Source organism: Amia ocellicauda, chromosome 15 (genome assembly GCF_036373705.1).
Source record: "Amia ocellicauda isolate fAmiCal2 chromosome 15, fAmiCal2.hap1, whole genome shotgun sequence".
NCBI lineage: Eukaryota > Metazoa > Chordata > Actinopteri > Amiiformes > Amiidae > Amia > Amia ocellicauda.
The window spans coordinates 30,734,577-30,760,662 of record NC_089864.1 but is presented as its reverse complement, the minus strand read 5'-3'; the positions used below and the strand labels follow the sequence as shown (position 1 = coordinate 30,760,662).

The 26,086-nt window shown below is 38.6% G+C and overlaps 1 protein-coding gene across 7 annotated transcripts in view; it reads left to right on the top strand.

The window, feature by feature from the left end:
• Positions 1–26,086, top strand: part of LOC136772021 (serine/threonine-protein kinase WNK1) — a 182,483-nt gene that overhangs the window by 58,257 nt on the left and 98,140 nt on the right. For all 7 annotated transcript variants that reach the window (XM_066724672.1, XM_066724674.1, XM_066724675.1 and 4 more), the window contains exons 3-5: positions 14,396–14,568; positions 20,769–20,989; positions 22,781–22,938. In XM_066724672.1, coding sequence (XP_066580769.1) covers positions 14,396–14,568; positions 20,769–20,989; positions 22,781–22,938 — 552 coding nt within the window. The remainder of the gene's footprint in view (positions 1–14,395; positions 14,569–20,768; positions 20,990–22,780; positions 22,939–26,086) is intronic.

Below are 26,086 nucleotides of genomic sequence, written 5' to 3'. Positions count from 1 at the left end.
CAATAACGTAGTAGTTTAAAATTTAACTTCAAATCCCATCATGCAGTGCTACGCGAGAAGCGCCGGCACCGTGGGAACGCGACATCTAGCGTTCGTTCCTCTTTCCAAAGTAATAGCAGCAGGATCCATGCTACTGTACGTCTTGCTAATGTGGACAAAGAATGGCAAAGAAAAGAAAGTCGACAGAGAAGGAAGTGTGTTTTAGGAGAGGTGGGAGACAGAGTACTTGTTTGTGGAGCATCGAGACAGGCCTATGCGTCTTATTTGTAAAGAAAACTTGGCAGTGCCAAAATAATTCAATGTATTCAATGTAATTCACACTTATTAGGCCGGCCTTGGGCCGCCTCAAATTTAGTCCGGCTTTTTTCAGACACCCCGTTCACACTTGCTGTTTTAGGAGGACTAAGTGCGTCACACATGCGTGCGAAAAGGTGGCCTAAACGAAATGCATGACGGGAACAAACAAATCTGCTCAAACAAACCAGTGACGCAGGACATTAAGTCTGCTTACAGGTGTATGCGATGTATTTTATAATCCCAACTTACTAATATCGATTGGCTATTGTTCGGTTCTATATTTTATTTGAATGTAATCTGAACCTTTTGCAGCCGAAGCTTGTCTATCTTCGGTTCTGCAGGTCTAAACGTGCTGTTATACAATTCACCCGAAAGCGAAGCACCTTTATTAGGACATCTGCAATAAATCACAAGAAATCGTATGCATTAGTATGCAATCGTATGCATCGAAAGCAGCCTCTGTGATGCGTCTATAGTATCCTCCGACAGCAGCGCTGCACTTCCTGCGGTTTGTTTTTTTAACTTTTTATCTTCCATCCACATTGTAAACAGCGCTTTAATTTCTACATCGTCCCAGTTTTTACCTCTAATGCTGGCATTTGTGATTGTACTGCTCAGCTCTTATTTCGGATTGGGTAGTAAACAGCTGGTCTGGTATTAAAATGCACTGATTTTAATGGAAACCTGCTTCGGTTTAATGTATATCGTTTTAATGCAAAATGCGGATCATTAATAAAGTTATGGTCCCATTCACTATTTCACAATGCAATTTCCACGTTTAAAATGCATACTGTTAAATTTCAGACTTCAATCATACTTCGTACAAGAACAAACAATAGCAAGTTTACCAGCTACACACACTTTTATTGTAATCGACCGAGTAGTTTGAACTGTTTACATTATAACTCATTACTTAGCCTAGACTTTTATAATATATATATATATATATATATATATATATATATATATATATATATATATATATATATATATATATATAAGATGTGAGCTAGCTAGCGGCCCTGGGCCGGCCTAAATCTCAAGTGTGAACGGGGTCAAAGACCATGAGACCAAACACAAAGCCAAATATGGCAATTTAACATGAAGAGAAGCGCCAAAAAGCGGGCGAATAAAAAAAAAAAAAAAAAAGCCCTTGAATTACAACAGAATATGTTCATGCTAATGTAAAAGCGAGTTTTATCGCATGCCACAAAATAGTGAAATCGTCCAGGTCCAGGCCATTTTTTTTAAAGGCATATGTTTCCTGTATATCCTAAAAAAGTTAGCTGAAAATGATTAAAATGTTTTATCAACGTATATGCCTTGAGTGGAATTGTATTACATCAAAGTGATTGCTCACTTCTATTATTTCCTGTCAATTAAAAAAAAAAGATACATTTAGTAACTGTCACTTTCTTTTAAATACAGAATGATTGTTTAAGTACATATTTGTTGCTGAGACTATTTTTAGATTTCATCCCATATGAAATCTCACAGTATGTCATTCCGAGTAACAATATCAGTCAGGTAGGACAACACAGATTTTTCTTGTAAAAAAAGTCAGTGTCCTTGAGTTAAGGATACAAAAATAATTATATAATTTTTACTAGAAAGCATTTTCAGACATTTTCCAGCATTTTTCACTACTCACCATTATGTTTTGGGTGTTTAATTAATTTGGGCTTTTCTATCAACACTGGCGCATTTTTGAAGTTATTTTTTTTTTAATTTTTTGATTCTGGGCTGAATATTGTTTGTTGAAATCAAACTATGAATACTTATAACCCACTCTTTGCTGACAAAAAATTAGTCAAATAATTTGCAAATCTATCATTGTTATCCGGTATGACATTTTTGATACTAGAAATCATATCGTATAAAAGTATAAATTATTATTTTCAGAAATAACACTTTTTGAAATATATGCATAACATTCTAATTTTAAAATCCTTATTTGTCACTGACCCAAATACTGAAATTTTGGCCCTTACAGAAATAAAAGCAAACTTCAAGTTGTCTGTTAGAAAATAGGATTCATTTCTTCACCCTAAAAAGCTTATTTGCTCTTAAGTGAATCAAATGCACAAATATGGTTCTACTTTCATACACAAATGACTATAGCTCCCAAACCTCATTCGATGTGATCAGATAATATTACAGGCATTCTCAAGTTCCCCTCATGCAGTGATATGGGAGTGCTTAATTGATCAAATTATTCAATGATGCAAGTTTGTGAGGTGCAGTGTGTAGCCCAGCAGACAGTGAGTGCTGTGGACCTGCTCATTTTTAAAACGTCACACTTATGAGATTATGAATATCCTTTTGGTTGTCATCGGGATCTTTTACTGTCCTGCTTAATATGATTTAAAGATTTGCTTTCCAGACACACACCAAAACTTTGTTGGTCTAAACCTTCTGGCCTTTGGAAAACTTGTCATTTAAGATCGCAATTTGTGCCAAAATACGGGGATTATTATTTTTCCAAATTACTATTTCTTTAAGGTACACTGTACATGTATTTAAAACCATTTCAAGGAAGCAAATAAGAGGCAAGTACTTTTTAAAACATATTTAGTCTTTAAAGTGTGAAGTGTCCTCCTTTCCTTTTATGTAGTAAGCAGATTGTTCCTTCCATACAGTAGAACCCAGGTGTTGAATAAGAGCTGTGCTTCACCCAGGTATTGATTCGGAGGAGAAAACTTCACTCTCTACCAAAGCCACCTGTTTCTCTCTCTGTTCCACTGCTCTGCCATGCTGTAAATGTGTGGCACAGTGGACCTACTGACCCTGTGGCCAAGGGTCCTTGTTGGCACGTAATTAGTATCCAGGAATGTTGCAGATAAAGTGATATAAATTCAATAAATCTATATTGAAGAAAGGCTCTTTAATAGCCTAGTACACTATGAGAGGTGCAGAACAATGCATTTAGTGGCAGAGAGTTTTAACAACCATACCACTGTCTAAATAATGCTGATGTAAAAATAAAATACAAATAAATACCAAGCTCTGATCAGGATAAGCTTGAGGTTTCGAGAACCTAAATCCCACTTTGGGCTCTAATTAGTTAAATGCAGAACCCTCTCTATGGTTTAGACATTGTAGTACGATTCTTGTGATCTGCAAATTACTGTCCCAAAGAATATACCAATGTCATCAGAGCCATGAGGTATAATTAGGCCCATTTTGTAGATATTTGCTTAGCTTTCAATTTTCGCTGGCATTACCATCAGTGTTTTTTCTCATTAGAGATGATGAAAGAAAAGCCACTTATTCTTGTTTATAGATTGTAGAGGCTGAGCTACTCTTAAAATGAATATTGGATTATATCAGTGCAGTGTTGAGCAACAGAGGCAGCACTGTCTAATGAATCGTTAAAAGTATTAGTGTTGAATGGCAAAGCTTATCAAGTAGCATTACTAGCGACACGGAATGAGAGATGAAAATGTTTCTGCATCCTGTATCGTAGGTTTCGCATTCCGATCCCTGTCGCATGCCATTCTGGCGATTCACAACATTTTTAAAAAGGTACCCTGTTTGGAGGCAATTGAATTCCTGCGCTATAACAGGTGGCTACCTCCCCTTGGCTCAAGCTAGCATCAGCCCACAGAATATTTACCTTCTAGGAACAGGAATGCTATAGACTTCAAGAGAGGGGTTGCCTCAACAGCTGCCCTGGCTTCTGCCATCTCATTACAACAATATTTATGTAGGTTTATAATATTAGTATTAAAGTTGTTCCTTTTTATTTTATTTTTTAAGTAAGGGTTGGGGGGAAGTATTAAAATACACTAATGGTGAGGGAATAGAGACTTTATAGGTCTGTATACATGTGTGAATTGTTGCAATAAGAGTTGGAGCAAATTATCCTGTTCTCAGAATCTTGAAGGTTTCTAGAAAGAGATTTTAGAATTGATAAACTAGTGAGAGACCTTGTTCTTAAACTGACAACATCGAGTTTTTCTTTCTGATTTATCAGTATCCGCACCGAAGACTCATTATCACTATGAGACACAAACAAGCAATATGTGGGCTAATTACCTAGGGCAGGTATTTACGGAAGCAAAACAAACTCGTTAACAGGACGTTGCAGCAACCACAGAAGAGAAAGGGGTGCTAACATTTGAAACACGTCAGCAGCATTTAGAAGGCGGCGTTGCTGCAACCAGGAGAGAGAGGGGCGGTAACATCTGAAAAATGACAGCGGCATTGAAAAAAACACCAACACATCCCAGAGAAAACGGCAGCAACATTTAGAAAACGTGTGGTGGAAATAGGATTCTGTGGCAGCAAAGACATATTCCAAGATGCTCGCCTAGTTTCCCATTTCTGCCATTTTGATACATCGCTCTCGATATTTGTGGATTGGACAATCTCTGCTATGTTACCATGGCTCCAAAAATCGGAGGACGTGAGCCCGAACGGGATTAGGACTAAATTGAACTACATTAATGTGTAAATTAACCATTTAACTAAAATGAATAATGGTGCTATTACCATCAACACCAATTAACTGTATTATACTAAGAATGAAATGCAACCGTTTGCCATTTACTTTCTATTTTGTTAATATTTAATTAGCCAGTATGTAAATACGATCAAAGCAACATCCCTGTGTTCTGTAGCAATTCCGCCACAGGATTAATCTAAGCAAAGGTTTAGCTAATGCAAGTTATAGGTAAATTTGGAAATCCTGTTCGGTCTCAAAGCGTCCCTATACAATTATCTGGAGCCATATAGTAGCCCTAGTTACTGATGTATTTAATTGCAAAGCTGTATCCTGGAAATTGGCTATTTGCTTAATAATACTCTTAAATACGTGTTTTATTATTATTTAATTAGTTAAATGGTTAATTTACACATTAATGTAGTTCAATGTAGTTCCAATCCCGTTCGGTCTCACGTCCTCCGATTAATGCTGGGTCACACTACACGATTTTAAGCCCGATTTGGTCCTCACGACAAATCGGCCCTGATCGTCATAAGCAGCCTGGTCGGGCGCGTCACGCTGCCGATGGTCGTGCACTGATAGCGCTTTTCCACCGATAAAGAGCCGGTGCTGGAGCCGGAACCGGAGCCGCTGCTCGGCCTGGGATCCAGCTGGTCTTTTTGGGAACCGGCCCGCTTTTCCACCGGTTTTGGAACCGAACGCTGACGTCACTGGATGGTGGGCGTTCCCAAGCGCAGAGTAGAAGAGAAACACAGCAATAATAATCAGCACCGAGGCGACTGCGTCTTTAAACCCTATTTAATCATCACAATTAAACTCATTAAAGCGTCTACACACAGCACAGATACATTGTAAAAAAACAAAACAAAAAAATGCGAGATCACACATGTAGCAGAAACGAAAATACAACTATAGGAATATGCTAAGATAACTCAGCCTTTTATTTGTATTGATTTTTATTGATGCATTAAGGGATTTACACCGATTCGCTATTTCAGACACTTTTACTGTATTGAATAAAATACAAGTTAGAGTTAACATGAATTCGTCACCATGCACACAGTTCAGATTTTCATTCATTTTGTGGCGTATTTTTAGTTTTATTGATTAAAAAACAATCACTATAGGCTAGCCTATTGATTATGGATGCGGCTGTTTTGGGGGTATTTGCGGCGCAGTCGTGGCAGATCAATAACCCGTCGGACGATCTAAGGTGATGTTAATGGTTTGATGGGAAATTGTGCTTATTAATGAAGTCTGGGATGATGGTCCCAAATCAGTGTTGCATTGTCCCTGTTGCCAGACACTGCAGCAATGCTCCTATGTGTTGAAAGTCGCCCTGGATAAGAGCGTCTGCTAACCAATACATAATAATAATCAACTATCAGCACTGCTGGCGTGTGAGCACAAAGCGCATCACTGTAACAGCTCTTACTGTGTATTTGATCTTCTCTTACTGTAGAATATGTATGATTTGTGTAATTCGCCCTGTGCTAAGAAAATGAATTTATTCAAAAATGATTAATCATGCGCAAACCAACCCGGGACACGTGACTCGTAGGGGCGCTGGATTCGGCGTAACAACGGACCAGTTAATGACCATTTCATTAACAAACAACATTTCTGTTCAATCTATATCGTCGCATTAACTCTCCATCATCATAATATCGCTGCAACACGTCTTTCCTTTCATGGAAGCTGCCATTTGCCAACTCCTAACTAGTTAGTTGACCTGGTGAGACCATATTGTTACTGTAGCTCTCTCTCTGACAGACCGCTATTCGCTGCTGATTTTGCTCATTTCTAATCAAAACTCTCCTGACTGCTCGCGTCACTGCTAGCATTTTGAACATGGCGGCTGCACTCTAGAAAATAACTTTTGGTGGAGATGTCTTTACCCCGCCTCCCGGCCCCTGACGTCACTGGTTCTTAGGTTCCAGACCAGCAAGATTTTTGTGCCAGAAAAAGCGGCTTCTTTTGCGGTGGAAAAGCAAAAAATGGTTCCAAATTAGGCACCGGCTCCGAGCTAGCACCGGCTCCTTGTCGGTGGAAAAGCGCTATGAGAGACGGGCTGATGCAACGCTGCCCTCCGATCCGATCGTCAGAACCGCTGCGATTTTTTAAAACAAGTTTAATATTTATGACTCGATCGGCACCGATCGTGGAGAGTGACGTGATCAGCAGCCAATGAGAGCCGAGCTGACTGAAGAAGAGAAAAGAAACCGGAAGAATAAACATGACAGGAGAATAATATTTTCATACAAATTTATTAAAATACTTCAAATACCAATGGTTATTTCGGCGCAGGTTATTTAAAAATACTCTAATACAGGGAAAATAATATTTTCAAATACCAATTTGTATCTGTAATTGACCCAGGTCTGCACTAAATATCGATCCCTACAATGCGATGCTCACTCTGTGGGATGGATAGTGCCTGTGTGTTGCTCAGTGCAGCTCTCACAGTGAAGCTCTCACGGCCGTGTCTTCACGCTCATCCTTTTTTCTCTCCGCTTTGTGTGTTTGTCCGACACACGAACACGAACAGCAACAACAGTTTGTGGTCGTGTTCTTGTTGCTCAGATTTCCGCAGTTTTGCACAGATCTGCAGAAATCCACTGATCCCATTGGTGGAGCAGCGCAGATCTGCGCATGATTGCGGACATCTCCACTTCACGAACGTGACCTGTAAATGTCCACGTCCGTGTGTGTTGCCCTTTTCTCTGGATGGATCGCCGTGTTTCTGCGAGGTGTGGGAGTTTGCATGCTGTGACGCAGGTCGCCACGACAAGGGTTTCAGGTCAGTCGTGAAGTGTGTGTCCTGTACTCGTTCACGACGCAAAATACATAAATTCGGTGCAAAATAGTGGTTAAGTGTGATCTGAGTACTGTTCACAAAATCGGGTGGGATTGTAGAAATCGTGTATTGTGACCCCAGCATAATCTGGAGCCATGGTAACCATAAACATAGCAGAGATTATCCACAAACACCGAGAGCGAAGCATCACAATGGCAGAAATGGGAAACTAGGCGAGCGTCTTGGGATACGTCTTTGCCGCCACAGAATCCTATTTCCGCCACGCGTTTTCTAAATGTTGCTTCTGTTTCTCTGGGATGTCGGTGCTGTTTTCAATGCCGCTGTCATTTTTCAGATGTTACCACCCCTTTCTCTCCACTGGTTGCTGACGTTTTTTCAAAGTTACCGCCACCTCTCTTTTTTGGTTGCAGCAACGCCTTATTTGAATGCTGCTGACGTGTTTCAAATGTTAGCACCCCTTTCTCTTCTGTGGTTGCTGCAACGTCCTGTTAACGAGTTATTTTTTCTTTTGCACTTCTCGGCTTCCGTAGGTATTGACTTTACTTACATTTTAAAATACTTGGTGTTACACTAATTGTTTCTACCCCCACTTTCTTCTTATAAAAAGCTCTCTGCCTGCTTGAATATTTACAGTAGCTCCCCTATCTACTCAAACCAGAAGCTGAAATGAGAGAAGTTCCTTTTATTTAAAGCAGATGTCTTGATTCACCCCCCTCTTTCTTTTGCAGATAGATAGGTATTTGATTTGATAAATATCCTCCTAGTTATAGAGCTTACTTCCCGTTGAATCATTGCTGTCTCCTCTGGATTACTGGCAGCATGCAATATACAATATCTTTCTGCCCTTGGGGTGTGGTGGGGCATACTTTGATTCTTTTATTATGAAATTTAAATTACTTATGAGTGGTCCAGGTTACAGAGGGATCGCAAGAATTCTGAATTGGGAAGGTCAACTCAAACAGTTTACCAACAGTCATTTTATCATACTGTTTCTCCAGCAGCAAATAATAAAATTCCATTCTGCATAATTCATAACTTTAGTTACCAGTATCCTTCAGGTATTTTTTACACTTTACCCTAATTGACAAGTTGAGAACAGAGGTGAGGCAAAATGTTTTGTATGGTGCAATCCATACTTTTTTTTTTACTTGTGAGGAATAGTCCCAAGCATTATTTTTTGGCTGATTGGAAACCATAATAGTGTTCCTCAAAGTCTGGGCTTAAAGCCATATCCTGGGCTTTGGTCTTGTTTTGCCATTGCTGGCTGCTGTGTTGTGCTGATGGAAACTGTCAGCTTCCTCCAGCTATGTCATTACAATTGTATTGGAGAAACATTGTGTGGAAGTATTTAGTGTACTAGTACAGTTTGAAAGCACTGGTGTCCATAATTGCCCAGAATTTTAGCTGTTAGAATATTTTTCTTTATTATAATAATAATAATAATAATAATAATAATAATAATAATAAATAATATATAATAATGAGCATAAGTTTTAAACAGTGTTGACACACTGGTCAGTTAATTTAGATCAGTCATCATTCCAGATGTAGTATTGGCATTCATTTCATTTATTTTCATAGTGAACACATAACAGTTGGAAAATATGTCATGAAAAATCAATTCTGTTCATTGTACTGAACAGGGAAATTGAAATATAATTTTAAATTGTAGTTTTAGCTGTCATTTTATTTAACACTGTGTAATAGATCTCTGTTTTGGTGCATTTCTCCATTTTCCATTAAGTTTGAAGTAGCCTATATGATACTACAATATTTTATGGAGTTTTTATTTATATAATACAATCTAGTGTACAGTCTGTATGAACTGAAGCTTACAATATAAAATAAAACTACCAATGTCAGTACAATTGAGGCATTATTCTTTATCAGTACTGTAAGTCAGCCACCATGATAGTTGCATGTCAGCCTGCAATCCAAACAAGCATCTCTTGGACCACATTACCAGTAAAATACCACATCAATTTGCATGATTTACCTGAATAAGACATCCCATTTTGCCAGGCTTATTATGTGATTATATTTTCATTTTGAACAGCATGTCTGTCTAAATGTCGCATCGATTTCTGAAACCTATACACTGAATATTCTGAGCTAGCCAAATTACTTTTTCAATAGAAACCAAAACATTACATTTTCATGTGTGCGTGCAATTGTTTTTTGTTTTGTTTTTAACCAACTACATCTGAATTACCTACCACTGCCCAATCAACCTGTTCAGCTAATGTCATCTACATTTTCAGTTTATGAAATAGGCCTACATCCATAAAATTGTACCAGGGACAGTCAGTCTGTAACAGTCTATAAAACTAATGCCTTGCAGAACTGCCTCTGCAGTTTCCTTTGCCAAGCAGACTGAATACGCTGCCATGTACTGCCAGTAATCCAGGCCACAGATAATCAGCTTGATCCAGGACTCACATCTGCATGAATATGTAGCCTAATATTTGTGGAAATTGAATTAATTTATGCCCCACAAGTTTAGAAGTATGCTGTATGCTTTCATATCCTTATTTTGAGCTGACGATTAAATTCCTTTAGATGTTGACTTAATTTCAACTTGAGAATGTAAGTTTACAAACGAGAGGAGGCTTTTCGACCCATCGAGCTCTTTTGGTGTCCATTAATAACTAAGTGATCCAAGGATACTGTCCAGTCTATTTTTAAATGTTCCCAAATTGTCAAATTCAACCATGTCACTGGGGAGTTTGTTTCAGATTGTGACAACTTCCTGTGTGAACAAGTGTCTCCTGTTTTCCGTCTTGAATGCCTTGAAGCCCATTTTCCATTTGTGTCCATTTGTCCCTGCTGGTTTGATGTGGTCAGTGCCCTTCATGATTTTGAAAACTTGGATCAAATCCCCACGTAGTCTTTCCGAGTAGGATATTCCCTTCAGACCTGGAATAAGTCTGGTTGCTCTCCTCAGAACTGCCTCTAGAGCAGCGATATCCTTCTTGAAGTGTGGAGCCCAGAACTGCACACAGTATTCCAGATGAGATCTAACTAGTGCATTGTACAGTCTTAACATTACTTCCCTTGTTTTAAATTCTTCACTTTTGACAATATACCCTAACATTGTTTGCCTTTTTTTTATTGTTTCCCTACTTTGTTTTGGATGGAGAAAGTGAGGAGTCCATGTAGACTCTTAATTTTTCTTTTTTTTTTTTTTTTAATTTCCCTCCAGTACACAGCAAATTAATATCAAGTTTGTCCCATCTAGGGAAATGGGCTTTGCTTGTTTTGGGGTTAACTTATTCAAACATGAATCATTTGTCTTATCTTTATAACACATTTTTTTTTGGGGGGGAAATCCTGAATTTGTATTCAACTAAAGCTTATTTTAGGTATCTCTCTTCTCTGGGTTTGTTTGTTGTAACCAGCCATTGCTTTATTCTTTTTTTTTTTTTTTTTGCATAGAATTACAGAATGCGTACAAGCCCTGTTTTTTTTGTTTTTGTTTTTTTTTTTAACAGAAAAATAAATGCCTGATTTGTTTGGTAGGCTGCTGTCTGCCTCTGTTTCAATACTCCGATGCTGCACAAAATGGCATCACGTGGTTGCCAGAATCGGTGTGATTCAGAGGAGATGGTGAACTCTGAAAGGCTCAGACAATGGGTGCTGTCTGCTTCATTCCCTTTCTCCATGGAACTTATTTGGAGAATTTTGACAAGCTCACTGGAATACAAATAGGCACTGCAAATTGCTAAGTTTGTCTACCTGTTGTAAACAATAAACCAACCTCTCTCTGCCAGTTTGCAGAAATCCTGTCAGCTGGATGAAGGATACTTTACATAAACCTTAGTTTCAAGTAATTGCTGAGATTGTGTCTTCCACTCCCCTGATATTATGACAGTGATAGTAGTCACTGACTGCTCTGCCTGGCACCCAGGGTGGCACAGGTCCTATTGGTTCTTTCCTGCCTGATCAGAGAAACGGTTTCCTAAACTTAATTTTAAACCTAGAGCTGAGCCAGTGGCTGCCCAGTTGGAGCACTATTGCAGAGGCTGTTGTGTGACATTAGAATAACAATCTAACATAATCAAAACCTCTTAATCTTTCCACATGTTTTCCAAGGATACTATCCAGTCATTTAAAAATAGACTGGATAGTATCCTTGGATCACTTATTACTGGACACCAAACGAGCACGATGGGTTGAATGGCCTCCTTTGTAAACTTTCTAAAGTTCATTCACAATATTGGTGTAATTCTCAGTCATCTATCAGTTTTTCTAGGCACTTAGCTTAGCATTCTGGAAGTGTATACCAAAACCAGGCTTTTGACCTTTTAAAGGTATATCTATTTTCTAAGGTACCAAAATTTCAATATTGGTTTAAGTACCAAAACAGTCCTTCCATTGCCTTGAAAGCTGTAAACTTTTCCACTTCCCTTATCATGTCCATGCATTCAGCAGCAGTCAGTCCTCTCTCTAAAACTTGCTGTGTATTAGACATGGTTTTACTTTTCTCTTCTGACATTCCCTACCAGTCATTAAAAAAAAATGTAAAAAAATAATTGTATTAATTCTCCTGAATCTCCTGAAAGCCAACCCCTCCATCTAGAATTGGGATGACGGATCTCTGAAGCCTGTGCTTAGTGGTGTGAAACTGAAGGACTGCATTGTGCTTGGATCAGTCTTACTCTCTTGCCTCTTTGTAAAGCAGCTGATACCCAAATCAATCTATCTGAAAGGCAACTCAACTCTCATAATGTAAAATAAACCGTTTTAAAGCCTGATTTTATAAAACAAAATGAGGGTTGGAGAAATATCAAGTATGAAAACATGTAGTGAGATAAGGTTTGTAGTCCTTACTTGATCAAGACCATTGAGCATAAACCGTTCATTGGGATTCTGTATTATGTTTAATAAGACAAAGGACTACTTAAAAATGTAGTTTGTTTAGAATATGATCATTGTTAGTCGGTGGTATCTTGTACTTCTCAACAGCCTCCAATTGCTGACTATTGTGGCAGTTTTAGACCCACATTTGTGAATGTTGTAGAAGTGGTACAATTCTTTACCCAATTACATGTTTAAATCTTTAGCATCATCTAAGTTATAAATTGATTTGCATGTTAATGAGGGAAATAAGTATTTGACCCCTTTGACTTAGTACTTGGTGGCAAAACCCTTGTTGGCAATCACAGAGGTCAGACGTTTCTTGTAGTTGGCCACCAGGTTTGCACACATCTCAGGAGGGATCCCACTCCTCTTTGCAGATCCTCTCCAAGTCATTAAGGTTTCGAGGCTGACGTTTGGCAACTCGAACCTTCAGCTCCCTCCACAGATTTTCTATGGGATTAAGGTCTGGAGACTGGCTAGGCCACTCCAGGACCTTAATGTGCTTCTTCTTGGGTCACTCCTTTGTTGCCTTGGCTGTGTGTTTTGGGTCATTGTCATGCTGGAATACCCATCCACGACCCATTTTCAATGCCCTGGCTGAGGGAAGGAGGTTCTCACCCAAGATTTGACGGTACATGGCCCCGTCCATCGTCCCTTTGATGCGGTGCAGTTGTCCTGTCCCCTTAGCAGGAAAACACCCCAAAGCATAATGTTTCCACCTCCATGTTTGACGGTGGGGATGATGTTCTTGGGGTCATTCCTCCTCCTCCAAACACGGCGAGTTGAGTTGATGCCAAAGAGCTCGAATTTGGTCTCTTCTGACCACAACACTTTCACCCAGTTCTCCTCTGATTCATTCAGATGTTCATTTGCAAACTTCAGACGGGCCTGTACATGTGCTTTCTTGAGCAGGGGGACCTTGCGGGCGCTGCACGATTTCAGTCCTTCACGGCGTAGTGTGTTACCAATTGTTTTCTTGGTGACTATGGTCCCAGCTGCCATGAGATCATTAACAAGATCCTCCCGTGTAGTTCTGGGCTGATTCCTCACCGTTCTCATGATCATTGAAACTCCACGAGGTGAGATCTTGCATGGAGCCCCAGACCGAGGGAGACTGACAGTTATTTTGTGTTTCTTCCATTTGTGAATAATCGCACCAACTGTTGTCACCTTCTCACCAAGCTGCTTGGCGATGGTCTTGTAGCCCATTCCAGCCTTGTGTAGGTCTACAATCTTGTCCCTGACATCCTTGGACAGCTCTTTGGTCTTGGCCATGGTGGAGAGTTTGGAATCTGATTGATTGATTGCTTCTGTGGACAGGTGTCTTTTATACAGGTAACGAGCCGAGATTAGGAGCACTCCCTTTAAGAGTGCTCCTAATCTCAGCTCGTTACCTGTATAAAAGACACCTGGGAGCCAGAAATCTTGCTGATTGATAGGGGATCAAATACTTATTTCCCTCATTAACAAGCAAATCAATTTATAACTTTTTTGAAATGCGTTTTTCTGGATTGTTTTCTTGTTATTCTGTCTCTCACTGTTAAAATACACCTACCATTAAAATTATAGACTGATCATTTCTTTGTCAGTGGACAAACGTACAAAATCAGCAGTGGATCAAATACTTTTTTCCCTCACTGTAACTACTTACAACATTTTAAATTTATTTTACATGTTTAGAATAAAATATGATGCATCGGTTATAATATAGAAAGGTGCCATTTTGTGTATCAATCCATACAATATACAACAGTCACGATGATGTTAATGTTACACAGGATGTCTTGAACAACTTGATTCATGTGTATTTTATCTTTGGATAGGGCTGGCTGCTATCAAGCTTAAATGGGGAAACATTAGCCCTGTTAAGGATACACACAGGATATTGAGGGGATTAAAGCCCTCTATGCTGCAAAACAGAACACACTACGCAATGTCTTCATTTTTGTTTGTGTTTCTTCTGTTCTGATTAGGACCGCAAGCTGTCCCGGTCAGAGAGGCAGCGCTTTAAGGAGGAGGCAGGGATGCTGAAGGGGCTCCAGCACCCCAACATTGTCCGCTTCTATGATTCCTGGGAGTCTCCGCTGAAGGGGAAGAAATGCATCGTGCTGGTGACTGAGCTTATGACATCTGGAACGCTGAAGACGTGAGTGTGCTTTTGAGATCTCAAACCTACATCCACAATTTTGTACCGAGCTTTGGTTTTTGAAATTAAGTACAACATAACCTTTGTGTGGAACTGACTGCAATTACAATTTTTATTTTGTTTTTCCTCAATATGTACCAACCCCTCAAGAATTACAACAGAAATTAGCCTTTTTCAAATTGGTAAAGGAAGCCGGTTTACAAACCAGCTTTTTTTTTTTTTTTTAATGCTTGATCGCACGTACGTTAACAATGAAGGGAATGCTACTTTTAGCCATTCTCCTGTTGAATACCTTTACTTCTATTCCTTTTCAGAATAATGAAGGTCCTCTCCATTTTTTCTTTAACCCTTTTCCTGATGTGGAACGTACTCCTCACATTGTATTTTCTGTTAAAGCTTATCTTCACTTTGTTTTGATGTTAACCACCCTAAAGGGATCCGTTCTGGTTATGTTTGTCTTGAGAACTTAGTATTCCTATAATCAGGCCCATTGCTTCTGAAAACCACTTTCAAAATGTTGATATTCCGGGAGTGTATATGAAGCGTGTTAATGTTACACTGTACATCCACTCATTGTCACTCTCATTTGCTCAGCTTCCTGCCACATCCATCTACTTACTGTGTACTCTTCCTGGAAAGAGACACTTAAATCTCTTTCAAAAAATCCTCCTAAATCTGGCCACTGTAAAAAAGAAAAACATTTTCTGTTGTTTCTAGTTCCTGGCAAACAGTCCTGAGATCTCTTCAGTTGCTGCTTTCCAGGAAGAACCAGTTGTAATAAACAAACAAGGAAAGTACTATAGAACCATAATGGTAGTATACAAGACTATAGCAGGAATGTTTAAGGCTCAATGAAAGAAACATCAGCCTTTGTGAAAAATGTAATCTTTATTTGTAGCCTGTGATATCCATGAGGTCCTGTGAAGTTTACTGTATGTAATCTGCTTCTCTCTCTGCACTCAGTAATGGAATTTGCTTTGCCTTGCTTTAGTTTTATTTATTTAAAAAAACATGCACCTGCTCTCTTTTGCCTGGCCGTTGTCATGAGTGCTTTAGAACAAAACAGCTCACCGTTTGTTTGCCATGAGTGTTTAGTGCACGAGAAATGTCATGATATCTGTTTCTCACTTGTCACATGTGAAAGCTTGATCTTGAAAGTCATCTGACAGTGTAGATTTTCAGAAAGCTTTTGATATGGTTCCATACTGATTGATTCCATGCTGATTCCAGACTGATCCTAAAATTGGAAGCTGTAGGCATTCAGGGTAATGTAAATACATGGATGATGAACTGGTTGATGTATAGGAAACAGGGTGTCGATAAGAGGAGTTGCTTCTAACTGGAGTGAGGTTGTTAGTGGAGTTACACAGGGATCAGTATTAGGGCATTTGCTTTTTCTAATCTATATTAATGATCAGAACTCTAGGATAGTTAGCAAACTTGTCAAATTTGCAGATGATACTAAAGTAAATGGCTCAGCTGATAAAATCTCAGCAGCACAGGTTATTCAAAGGGACTTAATATTCACCTGGCAAATGAAATTCAGTGTGGACAATTGCAAGGTATTACATACAGGTAATACAAATGTCCACTATAATTACACTATGGGAGGAATAGAACTGGAAGATGTAACACATGAGAAAGACCGAGGAGTCTATGTGGACTCCTCACTTTCCCATCCAAATAATGTGAATGTGGGTAAGCAATAAAAAAGGCAAACAAACTGCTAGGGTATATTGTCAAAAGTATCGTCACACGATATATATAATTTCATATTATGCTCTATTGTTTATTTCGTGGTGTCGCAAATATTTACGGCAATATTTTTCGTCATTTGGACGATGCTTTGCGTTCTTCCCGGTTCTTCCACACGTGTCGGATGCAGGCAAGAAATGTGCATTCAGAAACACAAACAAAACATGGAGGAGAGTGAACTCGACACAGAATAACCAAAATAACCAAAAGATACTTTAATGCACAAGTACACACGTTCCACCCCAGTCTCGTCGCCGGGCTAAAGGCGATCTGCAAGCAACCCGACAATACGCGATCGCACCCTCACCCCCGCTAATTTAGATGTATATAATTTGTATAAAATTAAAGAATAATAAAGTTTGTTTGCATTTTAATATATTGGAAAGCAATGCAAACAGATGCAGAAAGTTTCATTTTCTTTTTATTAAAATGGTGAAGTGGTACAACAGTTTTTATTATTATTACAACTATTTTGTATTAACACGTGCTGTACCGGTAAGTAGAATCGAAATGCGACGGAGAAGAAACCTCACATAAACCCGGATGTGGTAAATCTACCTGAATCTATATAATTTTACAGCGCATGTGTTGTGTGATTACTATTATTTGTGTTGTTGTTGTTATGTGACAGTAAATCATACTGTGTGTGTGTGTGTATATATATATATATATATATATATATATATATATATATATATATAATCCCGTAACAACATAACACACGTAATAGTAATCACCCAACACTTGCGCTGTAATGTGTTGCATTCTACCATGACAGCCTGCATGTGGTATTTGTGTTAGTTTTGCATATTTAATGATTAACGAAATACTTGTAGTTTGAATGTCTTTGGTCATATCGCCCAGCCCTAGTCAAAAGTGTAGAATTTAGAGTAAGGGAAGTAATGTTAAGACTGTACAATGCACTGGTTAGACCTCATCTGGAATACTGTGTACAGTTCTGGGCACCACACTTCAAGAAAGATATCGCTGCTCTAGAGGCAGTTCAGAGGAGAGCGACCAGACTTATTTGAAGGGAATGTCCTACTTGGAGAGTTTGAGGGAACTGAACCTTTTCACCCTCGAACAGAGAAGACTGCGTGGGGATTTGATTCAAGTTTTCAAAATCATGAAGGGCATTGGCCACATCAAGCCAGCAGGGACAAATGGACACAAATGGAAATTGGGCTTCAAGGCATTCAAAATGGAAAACAGGAGACCCTTCTTCACACAGAGAGTTGTCACAATCTGGAACAAACTCCCTTAGCGATGTGGTTGAAGCTGAAAATTTGGGAACATTTAAAGTCAGACTGGATAAGATCCTTGGATTGCTCAGTTATTAATGGACACCTGATGAGCACGATGGGTCGAATGGCCTCCTTTCGTTTGTAAACTTTATGTTCTTATGATGTGAATCATATGCTATGACCTTCGCAGTCACCAGATCTCAACCCAAATGAACACCTACCTACCTTGCGATAGTATTCACCCCCCTTGGCATTTTTCTTTTTTTGTTGCCTTTACATCCTGGAATTTTTTTTTTTTTTAGGTTTGTATCATTTGATTTACACAACACGCCTACCACTTTGAAGATGCAAAACAATAAATAAGGAAAAAAATAACCAACAACTTGAACGTGCATAACTATTCACCCCCCCAAGTCAATACTTTGTAGAGCCACCTTGGGGTACATCTCTATAAGCTTGGCACATCCAGCCACTGGTGTGTTTGCCCATTCTTCAAAGCAAAACTGCTCCAGCTCCTTCAAGTTGGATGGGTTCCACTGGTGTACAGCAATCTTTAAATCAGATCATAGGTTCTCAATTAGATTCAAGTCTGGGCTTTGACTAGGCCATTCCAAGACATTTAAATGTTTCCCCATAAACCACTCGAGTGATGCTTTAGCAGTATGCTTAGGGTCATTGTCCTGCTGGAAGGTCTCAAATCTCTGGAAGACTGAAACAGGTTTCCCTATATTTAACACCATCATTCCTTCAATTCTGACCAGTTTCCCAGTCCCTCCCGATGGAAAAACATCCCCACAGTGAAGCATGGTGGTGGCAGCATCATGCTGTGGATGGTGTTCTCTGGGTGTTGAGAGGTGTTGGGTTTGTGCCAGACATAGCCTTGATGGCCAAAATGCTCAATTTTAGTCTCATCTGACCAGAGTACCTTCTTCCATACATTTGGGGAGTCTCCCACATGCCTTTTGGCGATCAGCAAGCGTGTTTGCTTATTTTTGTCTTTAAGCAATGGCTTTTTTCTGGTCACTCTTCCCTGTCAGCTCCTTCAGGGTTATATATGGTCCCTTTGTTGCCTCTCTGATTAATGCCCTCCTTGCCTGGTCCATGAGTTTTGGTGGGCAGCCCTCTCTTGACAGGTTTGTTGTGGTGCCATATTTAATGGTGCTCCATGGGGTGTTCAAAGTTTCGGATATTTTTTTATAACCCAACCCTGATCTGTACTTCTCCACAACTTTGTCCTTGACCTGTTTGGAGAGCTCCTTGGTCTTCATGGTGCTGCTTGCTGGGTGGTGCCCCTTGCTCAGTGGTGTTTCAGACTCTGGGGACTTTCAGAACAGGTGTATATATACTGAGATCATGTGACACTTAGATTGCACACAGGTGGACTCTGTGACTTCTGAAGATAATTGGTTGCTCCAGATCTTATTTAGGGGCTTCATAGCAAAGCGGGTGAATACATTTGCATGCACCACTTTTCGCTTTTTTATTTTTTAGAATGTTTTAAAACAAGTTATTTTTTTCATTTCACTTGACCAATTTGGACTACTTTGTGTAAGTCCATTTCATGAAATCCAAATATAAATTCATTTAAATTACAGGTTGTAATGCAACAAAATAGGAAAAATGCCAAGGGGGATGAATACTTATGCAAGGCACTGTATGGGAGATTTTGGACTGACGTGTTAGACAGCACTCTCCACCACCATCATCAAAACGCCAAATGTTTTGGGAAGAATCTTGTTCCATCCCTCCAGTACAGTTCTAGAGACTAATAGAATCTATGCCAAGGTGTATTAAAGCTGTTCTGGTGGCTCGTGGTGGCCCAACACCTAACTGAGAAACTTTGTTGATTTTTTCCTTTAATTTGTCACCCGTCTATATTTATATACACTGATCAGCCATAACATTATGACCACCTGCCTAATATTGTGTAGGTCCCCCTTTTTCTGTCATAACAGCCCTGACCCATCGAGGCATGGACTCCACTAGACCTCTGAAGGTGTGCTGTGGCACCAGGATGTTAGCAGCAGATCCTTTAAGTCCTGTAAGTTGTGAGATGGGGTCTCTATGGATCAGACTTGTTTGGCCAGCACATCCCACAGATGCTCAATTGGATTGAGATCTGGGGAATATGGAGGCCAAGTCAACACCTTGAACTCGTGATTCATCAGACCAGGCCACCTTCTTCCATTGCCCCATGGTCCAGTTCTGATGCTCACGTGCCAATTGTAGGCGCTTTCGGCAGTGGACAGGGGTCAGCATGGGCACCCTGACTGGTCTGCAGCTACACAGCCCCATATGCAACAAACTGTGATGCACTGTGTATTCTGACACCTTTCTATCAGAACCAGCATTAACTTTTTCAGCAATTTGAGCTACAGTAGCTCATCTGTTGGATCGGACCACACGGGCCAGCCTTCGCTCCCCACGTGCATCAATGAACCTTGGCCGCCCGTGACCCTGTCGCCGGTTCACCGCTTTTCCTTCCTTGGAGTTTTTTTTTTTTTTTTTTTCTTCATTCCCTTTTTTCTAGAATGGAAAAACTATCCAACAGGGAGCACAGTGAAGTCACTCTTCAGTTAATATTACTCTTTGCTCAAGGAAGGAGTTCCTTTGACTAAACCGCCCAAAAAACGACTTTGTTAGTCAGTTATGGGCAGTCTGGGTCCAGGGAGACTCTGGAACGGGGTCTTTGTTGCACCTTAGTTGTCAGTCATTTACTGCTGTGTGTTATTTTCTAGACCCTCCAAGTCAATAGTTGCCCAACACTGAGTAAATACAAGTAAAGACAGACATGCTCTTATCATAGATTATTCCAAGTGCCTGTTTTCTCATCTTTACACTTATAGCAATGACATCAGTACCACTATAAAATATTGTCCCCTTTGATTTGCCAATTTTAAAAATTATACTGCAGACAGTTAAACGATGGTCAGTGTCAATAAACACACTTTATACAATCAAATTCTGAGAATATTGGAAGCCTGTCTCTTTTTAAAATGCTAACTTGTTGTACTGCAGTCATCTGTGCTAGAATTGTTCTTAACTGTTTAAAGCCATGAGATTGCAGGAGTTTTTGAGCATATGACATTGGTCAGCCATTTTAGTTTCCAAAACCAAGCATGGTAGGTGTAATGCGTGGTGTAAGAGGGAGTTCAGATCAGTATGGATGTGTTAAACTCCTTTTATGTTTTTGGTTGACAGATATTTGAAGCGCTTCAAGGTCATGAAGATCAAAGTTCTGCGCAGCTGGTGTAGGCAAATCCTGAAAGGCCTGCAGTTCCTGCACACAAGGACCCCTCCCATAATCCATCGGGATCTCAAATGTGACAACATCTTCATCACCGGTCCCACTGGCTCTGTCAAGATCGGAGACCTGGGCTTGGCCACCCTTAAGAGGGCATCCTTTGCAAAGAGTGTCATAGGTATGTCACTCCTGTTCATGCCGAGACCTGCATGCTTCACCTTGAAATTGACTAAGGAATTCTGATAACAGCTGGTTGAATTTAAAATATATTTTGTTTGTTTTAGGGGACTGATATAGAAAATATATTTTAAATTCATGATGCACTGTTTTGAATGCTCATATTTAGTCAGTTCTCATAAGCAGACCATAGTTTTCAATCTGTCAGGTTATACTTCTCTCACAACTTGTAGCTGAGAGCTTTATCAGTTTCTGAAGAAACTGGGTGGAAAGTACATGGTTTGGACGGTCTAAAGTTTTAACTGGAGTATAATTAAAATTTAATCAAACTATAATTTGACTAAAAAAGTCAACCTCTAATCTAAATTTCATATTTCCTTTTTTAATGGGCTGTCCAGTTAAGTTGAAAATGCTTTAGAATCACTGAAAGGCAACAGGTGGAAAATGTAGACTCCCTATTTTGTAGGAGTTCAAATTTAATCTTTCTCTTGGAATAAATGATAGTGCAGGTTTTATTAAGAAACCTAATGCCATCCAATTTGCCAAAGTGTTTCTAAGAAAATAGATTGTTCTGTTACTTCCAAATAGTTATCAACAGAAGAATGAAAATGGTTTAATGGGAGTAATATTTTCCACTGTGGTTTTTAGATACTTTGGTTCTTCCCATGATTAAAACCAGTGGTCTGTTTATTACTTGACTGTGAAGATGTTAATAATGTTTTAAAGGTTCTGGTTCATGAGATTTTTTTTATTTCTGCTCCCCAAAGTGTTTCAGATCACATGATTTATTTCTGTCTGGCCATCTATCTGCTACTTTACTTTAATCAATTTTTTTTTTTTTACATTCTTGAGTATTTTTTTGACTGTAGGCTGTTACCTCAACTCTCTCCCTCAATCTGCAGTAAGGATTAAATTATGTACTGCAGTTCAGAAAGTAAGTATGAAAGCAATTGCTTCTGGTAAGTGACTGAGCACTATGTGACCTATTCAAGAAATTCATTCAAATTTACAAACAGTTTTTTAGTTTTTCTGTGCAAGGCCTTTTTCTTACCACTTTTTGAGGTGTTCTGAACATTGCTGGTCGGTTGCTAGCTTTGGGATCTGCTTAATTTTAATCTTTTCCCATAACAGGTTGAAAAAGGTAAGTCAAAGCGAACTTATATTTTTGAGCCTGTATCTTAAAAGGTAAGGTTTTGCTCTTGTTTTGTTCCATAGCTAGTCCTTTACTTTTCTCTAATTTGTTTGTTTCTTTAACCTAACTCAGCATAGAAAAAAGTAAAGGAGGCCCTTTAAATTGTGCTACTGTTTATATGTGAAATAACATGCTTAATTACAAAGCCAGTGCTTTTGGTTTTTGATCTAGGAGGGGGTGGGTGCAGTTCTTTTCAGCATCTACATGTTTGGCCAACATTCTTTCCTAAGATTTTTCCTCTCATCCTTTCAATACATAAAAAAAATGTTTATTTATTTTTTACATTTTAAAGACAGTAGTGTGTTCATTTGGGCAGCACAGTATGTTCAGTACACCAGCAAAAAAGCCCCTGCACAGGGAAACATGTGCCTCATTCATTACAGACTAACTTAGCCCAGCTTCTCCTCCTCTTTTTTTTTTTTTTTCTTTTTTTTTTTTATTTTCCTTTCTTTTTTTTGCCTCTGCTTTTCTGTCTCTTTCCTTACAGGTCATCGTCAGCGTCTCCACCACTCTCCGCGTTCCTCCCCCCCTTCCTCGGTGAGCAGGCCAGCGCAGTCTGCTCTCTGAGGCACTTAGTCTGAATCGTTCTTTTAATTTAAGGTACCCCCGAGTTCATGGCCCCTGAGATGTATGAGGAGAAGTACGACGAGTCAGTGGATGTTTATGCCTTTGGGATGTGTATGTTGGAGATGGCTACCTCAGAGTACCCGTACTCAGAGTGTCAGAATGCGGCCCAGATCTACCGCAGAGTCACCAGTGTAAGTCTCTTTCTAACTGTTCACTGCAACAAACTTCTTTTTGCAGTGCCTACGTCTCTCATTATGCCTGTGCTTTCCCCATTGCTTCCTGCCATGGCTCATTACATTTCCTTGAACCATTAATGTAACCCTGTCTTAATCTACACTTCTCATAGTAAGCAAAAGGCTTAATAAAATAGTATTTTAGGGACAACAACCCTTTCTATTGCATGGTGATCCCCATAAAGCAAATGTATATTTTTTGAAGTGGAAAGTTTGATTTGGAAAACAAAAGTTTAGTTTAACATATAAAGCAAATAGGGCAATTCCTAGATCAAGTGAGCCTCTTCATGAAAAAGTAAAAATGCCTATATCCAGATAATCTTTCTCAGTTTTTACTAAAAGGAGTATATTTGTGCATTATTATTTTGGTTCACTTTGTGCTTTTTGTTTACAGTACAAGCTTTTAAAGTAACTATAAACACAATAAAGCAACATTTACAGAAGTCTAATTTTCATACATTTTTAGGTTTCAAATGTAGGATAACTGTTTTATGTATAGTTTCATAAATATGCCCAATTCGAACTCAGTGGGTATGTAATAGAAAGATGATACTACTACATTTTGCCGATAAAAGGAAACGGTTATAACAGTTTAAAATAATGGTGTTTATAAATAATGCAAATGTCACATTTATAACATTTTCTTGGTAAAGTTTTTCTAAAAGTTGTATACTGCACTATTATTTTCAAACTTTCTCTGCAAAGCTAACTTTGTTAAACTTATCTTACGAGATATATAAAAAATATATTTATACAAATTGCCCAAATTATCATTATGGATATGACCGGCTTTATCAATGTGACCGTGTCCTAAAGAAATACTAAGCTTCATGAGATGTGATTGCAAATAATGTCTTACAATGTAAAAGCAAAATATAAATTAAAATCAATAATCACAAATTTTTATGCCATACTTGATGTATTATATCACACCAGAAAATCTATAAGGTATCATTTGAAATGTTGTTGAATATTTGTTTTAAGATCACCCAAACACATTCCTTAAAACTGAAAATACACACGATCTTAAAGGGGAACTCCACCAAAAATCCATAATTTCCCAATTTATTCTATAAGTAGAAACATTATGTGGATTGAGTTTATGTCAAGAATTCAGAGATCGAGATGTGACCTTTCGTGGGTGCTAACTCTGGAGCTGCTTTGCTGGAAGTCAATGGAGAAATTCAGAAAAGTCACGGAAATCATTAAAAACAACATTTAATGCACGTTCGATGGCCCCCTCACCCTATTTTTCCTGAAAGAACCATCAATTTGTAGTCATAAAAAGTTTTTCACCACACAGAACTGTCACTGTTATTTTACATAATTATTTTATTCGAGGGACTGCCATGTAGGCTACAGCGGAGCACACCGCTCTAGCCTACATGGCAGTTGCTTGAATAAAATAGGGTGATTGGGTCATTGAACGTGCATAAAAAAATTGGGTGATGGAGACATCAACAACATGCATGCCACCATTTTACATGTTTGTGTGCAAAAGTTTTTGCCTCGGTTTTCTAGTACTTTCTACTTTGTGATCCACAACTTGCTTTGTCATTGATGGAAGAAACGAGGGAGTAGGGTATTGCTGCAGACCCGGAGACATTGGAATGTGGAAGGAGTAACTGTCAATCATTTTGTATGCAGCCAATCACTTTACCGCAAAAGCTTGTCAATCACTTTATGCTGCCAATCCCCTGCAGAAGATACTTGTCAGTAATTTTTTATGTGGAAAATCTGAAAATGTATGCGGAAAGTCCAGTTGCAGGGTTCTCACGGCTCCTTAAAAAGTCTTAAAAGGTCTTAAAATAAAATCTGTGAAATTAAGGTAATAAATTCTTAAATTTACTGTAAATTTGCTGTAGGTATTACATTTGCAGATGGTGCGTTTAAGGCTGATGGGAAAATTGTCACGCACAGTGGCATGGTAGGTAAAACGTCTAATTAGCATGTATTTGTTTGATTAAAGGACGACTTAGGCCGTGTGTCCACCAAAGCGTTTTTTCCTGAGGCCAACGTGTTTTCTCAATTGTTTGTAATGGTGCATTATTTCAGTGTTATGTATATAGTTTATTGAAACACAATGCATATTTCAATACCTAAGGCTTTGAAGAGTATCGTCGTTAACGTCTGGCTGCGTGTCATCTTTTCGTTGTTTAGACATTTTTTGGGTCTTATATTTGTTGAGGTCTTAAAAAGCATTAAATTTGACTTTAAAAATGGTGCAAGACCCCTGAGTTGCCAGTCATGCACGTAACTTGACAATATTTGTTTAATGTAGTATAATATGATATGCAATTAAGATGAAGATGCACATTACATGACACTTGCTTTTTTTTTTCTTCAATTAATTTTGTATTATTATTTTTAAAAAGCATTAGCTTTGGTAAAACTTGTGAACGTTACTTTTGATTATAATATGATACAGTTAAAGATGCACATGACACCACACTCGTTATTTTTTATTTAAATGTTTTTATTGTATTAATACTGAGCTAGCTAACACTAACTTTCTTGCATATGATGACATGTAGCCGTTTGAACATGAAACTTTAACATTACTTTGATGAATTTAGCATGGAAATACATCATGTAAATGCACCTCATTAGATATGTTCCCTGCTAACACACAGTATTAATAATAATGTTGTAATGTTGAAGTAATGTAATTTACTTTGACAGCGTTGTGTGTTAGCTGGGTTATAGGCACATTTTCTATTCCAAATTAAACCTTCTGGTTAATATACTTGAACATGTTAAGATTAGATGTGCCAGATTCACTTTTCACATACAGTATTATGTGAACTGTAATGTTTTAATCTTCAGTTAATAAAGCATGATGTTCTTTAATAATTTGAAATCAGTCCTCTTATTTCTGTGTTAACATTGGCCATCTAGGTTTATAGTTTGCAAAAACTATTTTCTATGTTTACATTAGTTATTGTTTGTATTAACTGAGCAACGCACCATGCATGATAATTGCTTTAAGAAACACTTAAAGTAGGCTATTTTTGGTTTATAACCTATATAACTAGCTGTCTGTCATACAGTATACAATTCAAACTCATTATCATTAGGCTACCATTAATTACCATTAATGTGAGCT